We start from the raw sequence: 7,302 nt of genomic DNA on the forward strand, positions 1-7,302 counted from the left end.
GTCTTGAATTTTATTCAAACAAAAGAATCATCCATCTATTTTTGTTCCACTATGGTACTTTGAGTGTATATGAGAGATAATTATAATTTTTAGATGCATAATCAGAGGAGACAGAAAAGTCCTCAAAACAAACAACAGGTTTAGTTGACAATACGGTTGTTGTGAAACCTGTAATGAATGGTATCTTTTCATGAAGAAAAAAGACCAGTCTATTCCAGCTTTACTAAACAAAGAGTTGATTTTTGTTTAAATAATCTGCATCCTGGTGCTATTTCTACCTTCTCCATAGCTCATATCTAAGTTCCTGGGTTGCAGAGAACACCTGAAGTAGACCTAAACTGAAAAAGGCTGACTAACCTGTATGTATTCCAGAAGTGAAGTTGCTTAGTCGTGTCTGACTCTTTGCGACCCCATGGGCTGTAGCCTACCAGGCTCCTCCTCCATCCATGGAATTTTCCAGGCAAGAGTACTGGTGTGGGTTGCCATTTCCTTCTCCAGGAAGATATTCCCGACCCAGGGATTGAACCCAGGTCTCCCGCATTGCAGGTACACTTTACCGTCTGAGCCAGGTATTTGCAAATAACGGTCTATGCATTCAGCAGCAGCATAAGGCCACAGTGAAAATGAAAGCTACAAACATCACTACCTCAGATATGTTAGTCACTCGGTCATGTCTGACTCTTTGCGACCCCGTGGACTGTAGCCCACCAGGCTCCTCTGTCCATGGGATTTTCCAGACAAGAATACTGGAATGGGTTGCCATTCCCTTCTCCAGGGGATCTTCCTAACCCAGGGGTTGAACCCGAGTCTCCTGCATTGCAGGTGGATCCTTTACCGTCTGAGCCACCAAGAGACCTTCTTTTTATCTGCTACACTTTTTCTAAGATGTCTGCCTAGGTTCTTCCCTCATTTCCTCCAAATCTCTGCCCAAATGTCACCTCATTAGAGAAAACTTCCCAGATCAGGTTGTCTAAAAAAGCAGCTCTCTTCCACAGTCAATAAATCCCTTATTCACTTATTGTTTGTTTTTTTTTTCCTTCAGAGGATGTATCAGTACCCAGCGTAATATGTTTGATTGCTGTCTGTCTCTCTGCCTATCACTCACTGTACTGCAAGCCCCATGGGGTAAGAGCTTTGATCACTGTTACATTCCCAATACTTAACAGCACACACAGTAGGCACTCAAGAAGTATTTGTTAAATGAATTCACATACCAGTTGAGCAACTGAGGAAGGCAAACATCAACTCCTATGAGAACCTAAGCAGACCCCTGACAGCCCAGGGTTTCAAAAACCCAGGGTTTCTTTCTTCATACAATTTTTGTTTGGTCAACATGGTTTTAAAAGCAAGCTTCCTTGTATCAGTTTGCTTCAAAATTTCAAAGTGTCTTTAAAACTTGCATTCATCATCCATGAAAGTGAGGAATTAAAAATATTTTGAGCAATACCAATCTGAATGTTCAAGGAAAGTGTAACTATCAGAATTTTAAAAACTGTTACCAATGCTGTTACTTTCTAATACAAGAAGGCTTATGGCACGTCCTACAGCCAGTAGATAACTAATTCATAAAGTGATCAGCTTAGCAGGCATTGTGGGGCTGATGACATGGAACTGATATAAGAGACAGCATACCATATAGCAAAGAGGCAAGTTTAAGAGAAAGACAGCAGTCACTTCCCATTGGAAAGAATACATTCTCTAAAAATACTGCCAAGAAATTAGGAAAAAAATCACTTCCTATCATGAGGAATGTGGCAGGCCTTGAAATATAGAAACTTAGTTTCTAATACCTGTGATGATGTTACCAGAAGCTCAGCTTGGTAAAAATCACTGAATTGATCATAGGTAAACTACAAAATTTCTGAGTCATTGAGCATTATAGCTCCCTTAGTTAGCTATACTTCCACTAGAAGCAATGCAAAATGTATTTCAGCTGTTAAAAGAAACCTACAAATGTGCCTGCTCATCCAACCACTTACATATCAAGTCAACATATAGCACATTCTGTATGCAAAAAATGTTCAGAAAACTACAGAGGGCTACAAGTATAGAATTCTTTAACTAATCCAAGGCTTTATCCAGAAATTACTGCTTCTTGGCTAGCTTAAACATCATTTTTTTTCCCTAGAAAATCAACTTGAGAAAATGTAAAGATAAAAAATTTTATTTGATGAAATATAAATATAGTATAACATTTTAAAGTTATTGGAAAACATTATATACACTGACAAAAAGTTTTTTTAAAAGGATCTCAATTCTAATAGGATGTACCAAATAACTTTCAAAACGAAAATAACAATAAGACCATTACTGAAGCAAAGACATAAAATTTTGCTATTGGTCAAAAACCTGGCCAAGAAGATCAACTGTTGAACCAAGAGGAAAAAAAAATCCTTTTATTTTGGATATACCTCTTTAAGTCTCTACAATCCAGTACACAAAAAGTAATTTATTAACAGCAAGTATAAACTACATTACAACAAATACCTAGGGAAACCAACCTGCTGTGAGAATCCACAGAAGAACTGGTACAAAAACTGTGGCAAAATGAAACAAAGGTTCTGGAAAAAAAAATGAAGAAAAGGTTTAATATGTTTCACTCCATCAACTTTTTGAAACTAAAACAGGAAACTGTACTCAGTAGTATAGGCAGTCCTAAATGCTTCTAATGTCACAGTGCAATAAACTTCTACTCCTGAGTTGTAGGGAAACAATTCAAAACAATAGATTACATTCATATTGGTATCAACGTCTGCTCTTCCCAGGCAGAAGATAACCTCACTTACTTTATGAGATCCTCTTGGTGTTCTAGAAAAGAAATGAGCTCATATAATATGAACACCTAATGGTACTGCACCTTAAATGCCAAGTGGGTTTGTAAAATCATCACAAAGTAGACTGACATAAAGCTCTAAGTGTATATTTTAAAGTCTGTTAATGCCAATAAATAGTCAGGAAATTATTACAGTATATATTGACACAAACAAGTATCAACTAATGGTTTATTGCCTTTGTTACTGCCTCATTAAACAACCAATTATTATTATCGATCATCTACTACAAGTGAAGATGACACTGTGTGATACAAAAAAACAAAACCTCTCATTTCTAAGCGAGTTATCACTTAACTGGGAGAATATGAAAAACAGATTTAAAAAATACAAGCTGAGAATGCATAAGGCAGTAAAAGCCACCAGGTGAGAGGATAAATACTAAAATTAAATTAACGTCTTCAGGCAAAACTACCGGCACTAATGTTTTCAAAAAGTGTGCTGTCCTTCAGTATAGGCTTTGACTGTATTTGAGCACTGCTGTCACTTGCTCACGTGTCTCTGGATTTCTCTTTGGGCAGCCCCTTCAATAGTCCATTTTTGAGCCACGTCAAAAAACCATCTCTTTCCTTCTGTCACACGTTCTCACTTAGCTAATTTCCCATTCTGGGAGACTTGAGGCTGTTTTTAAAAATCCAGTGGCTCCTCTGCCGCAGCTGAGGATATTTAGGTAAATACATTGCAGGCTGTGGAGGACATTTCTAAAGAAAACTGCTACACGTGTTTTGAATAAGTCCTACAGCACCAGAGTGTCAGAGCTCCCAAGGTCATCCTCTGGAAGGGCAACACTCATTTGCATGGATCAATTCTGGCAGAATGCAAAATACTGTCAGTCTACAGTACTTTATGTATATAAAAGAAGTGCTCTGAAGAAGAGACAGTGCTAGGTGTGGATTATGGGGGTGCTTTGTGGGAAGGGGAGGTCTGACTCTCCCATTAGAGTAACAGTTCCATGAAAATAAGGACTTTGCCTGTCTTATTCCATTATGAATTCTGAAGGGCCTGAAATAACGCTTGGCACATGGTAACACATTCAAGCATATTTGTTGATTGAATGAAAAAAGAAGTTAGACTGTGAACTAGGTGTTAAAGATGAATACGATATGGTGATAGCAGGAACCAAGGCAAGACCATATGTATTTTAAACATATCACGTAGCACAGGGTGGGGTGCCTTAAAAGCCAGACTAATTCTTAGACAAAGGAGAGTGAAGTTTCTGGAGGACAAGTTGAAAAGTGGCGTTTTCTAAACATTAACCTGGATGAATTATGTAACTGAGTGGAGAAACAGAAAGGAGGAAGACCCGTCACTGCAGGGCAATAACAACTGGAAGATGCAAAGGCAAGATAAGAGGAAGGAAGGCATCTTAGCTCAGCCAGAGTGGGCAAACATATTAGAGATCATCTTGGGGCGAAAGGCAGCATAATAAAGGAATTATGCTAAGTCAGTAACTAAGGTGACAATGGGCACAGAGATTCTAATGAAGACAGAGGGTTTCTGCATAAATAACCCGCTAAATTGAGAACAGGGATATGTAACTTACTGATCACTGGTAAACATTAGCCATCTTAATACTTGTTTTGTTTTTCTTAACAGAGTGTTCCTTCCATCTGGTGGCAGTTGCTTGAATTGCAGGCCAAACTCTTACAGAGGCAAACAAGCTTCTGGAACAGGGTCAGAATGCCAGGCAGATATGTATGGCCAAAGCTTCATGGGCTCCCCTTCAAGGGGGAGGTAAGAGAGAATAACCATCCATCCCCACGTGAGGCTGTTAAGTTACTGAGTCCAAGGCCCCGTAGACTCTATATAAATAACATAACCACACCAAAATGGTGGAAAAGGAGGAAAAAAAAAGTAACTTTGGAAACAGTACTTTGACTACATACTCTAAGGCTAAAGAGCTAAAGACAGAAGTGCACACACACATATTTCTCAAGTTAGTCAGGCTTGTTTCTCACAGGAATATTTGAGTTAGCAATTCTGGAACTACTTTAAGTATAAACTTGAGGATTTAGCAAATAAATAAATAATGCAAATGAGAACCAGGTTTCTCACTGCTGAAGAAAGGAGTTCAGTTCAGTTCAGTTCAGTTGCTCAGTCGTGTCCGACTCTGTGAAGAAAGGAGTTACTAATATGGAAAAGGGAAAGGTTAGATAGAATGAAACTTGTGGTGTTGGCTTTAATCAAAGGTATCCATACAAACTGAGTTCAAGTATTGAGTTTATATGGATACCAATGACAATGAGCACAATGAGCACCAGATCTACATTTCTAAATACCACTTGTTAAAAAAAAGGACCAGAGATCCTTGGAGAAAAGTCTGAATCCAGGACTCAGGAAGGAAAAAATACAAGAGGCGCCTAGAACATCATGTAGTACCAGAAAACAGACAAGACTTAAAAAAAGGTGATGGTCAGGCATGGGTATATCCAATGGGTATAACGTTTTAGTAAGTTCTAGAGATCTGCTATACTTAACAGGACTGTATTCTTCCACCTAATAATCTGTTAAGGAGATAGAGCTCTTATTACATGTCATCACAATAAAATAAAAAGTTAATGATGGGGACATGGTGAAAGGACATGGGCGCCAGGTCTGTGACAATCTGAGTAACAATGAATGATGGTAATGAATTTCAACACAAAATAAAGTATCTGGTTTAATGGGAGAATGCTTTTTTCAAACAAAATTACACAAGCAAAACTGAGGTGTCCTGAGACCCTCAAAACACCATCTGAATCAATGTATCAAAGTTGACATTATCATGAATGGGACATCCTGACAACACATCCTCCTGATATGATGCCCTCAGTAGGTTGCAATAATGCTTCTGTGGTAATTGTGCCCAAACTTGAATCTAATAACAGGCAAATATTAGACAAACCCAAATTGAGGGACATTCAACTAACTCAATGGCCAGCATTCTTCAAACATGTTAAGATCATAAAGACAAAAAAGACAGGAACTATCCCAGGTTAAAGAAGACTAAGGAGATCAGGGTCCTTAAATGCAGGCATGAACCTGAAATGGACCACAAAACAAGTATCTGTGGGACCATTAGCAAAATTCCAATACAGTATATAGACTAGTTAATAATGTGCTAATTAATATCAATTTATTGATCTTGGTAACTATGCTCTGTGTTATCTAATGTGCTAACAGTTGGCAAAACTGAGCAGACAGTATACGAGATTTCACTAATTTTGCAACTTTTAAAAAGTATGAAATTATCTCAAAATGAAAACTGAAAAAACTTGAAAAAAATAAACAGAACAGAATATAGGATAGGAGATCAAGTTCTGGTACACGGTTAAAACAGGTAAACCTAACGTATATGTTGCATAAATTATATCTAAATTTATATATCATTTATATTACTATATATCATATAGTAATGTCAATAGGATAAGTCATTGTTTGGTGCAAGGGTGGAGAAGATTGGAAAAGCACAAGGGAACTTTCTGGGGTGATAGAGATGGTCAATATTTGATTCTGGTGGTAGTTACATGGATGTAAACATTTGTCAAAATCAAGCTATTAACATTTAATGGGTACACTGTACTGTATTTAAACTATACTTTAAGAAAGTTTACTTAAAATTTTTCATCTCAAATCTCTTTCATTAAAAGGAATTTCTGGCTTCTGATTCATTAAATAGACCGCCTCTGTTTTACTGACCACAAATTTCAGGGCTAAGACACTAAAAGAAATATGAAAAGAGAACAAAAAAACCCTACAACCAAGCTAAGTCAATGCTGTGTTAAACTCTCATAAATTACAAATATTTTATCACATACCTTATAGAAGAAATACTGGACAAGGTGTGCAATTCTCACATAATATAGATGTCCATGAGCCAACAGCAGTTTCTTTAAATGTTTAAATTTTGGGACCGCATAATCGCTATTCCTGGATGCTTGGCGACCTTCTTTGCCTTTAATACCTAAAATAAGACAATTTCTATAGGGTATTTTTATAGAGTAAGTAACCACCTCATCTGTTACTTCCATGTTTTTCTTGCTTACAAGTACAGTTCAATTGAATAGTTTAGCACTGTTTTCTTAAGCAAAAAGTGCTTTTATCGGTGAGATTTATCAATAAAAAGTAAAATTGTTTAATTGGCAATTACCTATTTATAACAAAACATAAAACAATTAATGAAATCATTATTTTAATCATGATAAGGCAAAAATTATACTGAGGAAAAAATTTAATCTGAAAAATATCTTGAAAGTACTTGGTAAGTGATTAATTATATATGGCACCAGACTAGGTGCTATACTAAAGCAACTCAGAAACCTGGGGTTTATGGTTTAAGAGTAAATTGAAGAGTTGTAATGAGATGGTTAAGTCCTCATACCAAATGATACTCTGAGCAGTGGTTAGTTAACACTTAGTCCTGTCCAAAATGTCCATAAAGCAGCTGCTGCCGCTGCCGCTGCTGCTGCTAAGTCGTTTCAGTCGTGTCCGA

General features: G+C 37.1%; 1 protein-coding gene across 1 annotated transcript in view; it reads right to left on the reverse strand.

Annotated features, from left to right (window-relative positions):
• Positions 1–2,326: 2,326 nt before the first annotated feature.
• The window catches only part of LOC105004003 (phospholipid-transporting ATPase IG-like), a 7,115-nt gene continuing 2,139 nt past the window's right edge, over positions 2,327–7,302 (reverse strand). The window contains exons 2-3 of the mRNA XM_010861502.1: positions 6,629–6,774; positions 2,327–2,561 (exon numbers count right to left, since the gene is read on the reverse strand). Of these exons, the coding sequence (XP_010859804.1) occupies positions 2,475–2,561; positions 6,629–6,774 (233 nt within the window). The 3' untranslated portion in view covers positions 2,327–2,474. The remainder of the gene's footprint in view (positions 2,562–6,628; positions 6,775–7,302) is intronic.

The sequence above is a fragment of the Bison bison genome, unplaced genomic scaffold (genome assembly GCF_000754665.1).
Source record: "Bison bison bison isolate TAMUID 2011002044 unplaced genomic scaffold, Bison_UMD1.0 scf7180017857856, whole genome shotgun sequence".
Lineage (NCBI taxonomy): Eukaryota > Metazoa > Chordata > Mammalia > Artiodactyla > Bovidae > Bison > Bison bison.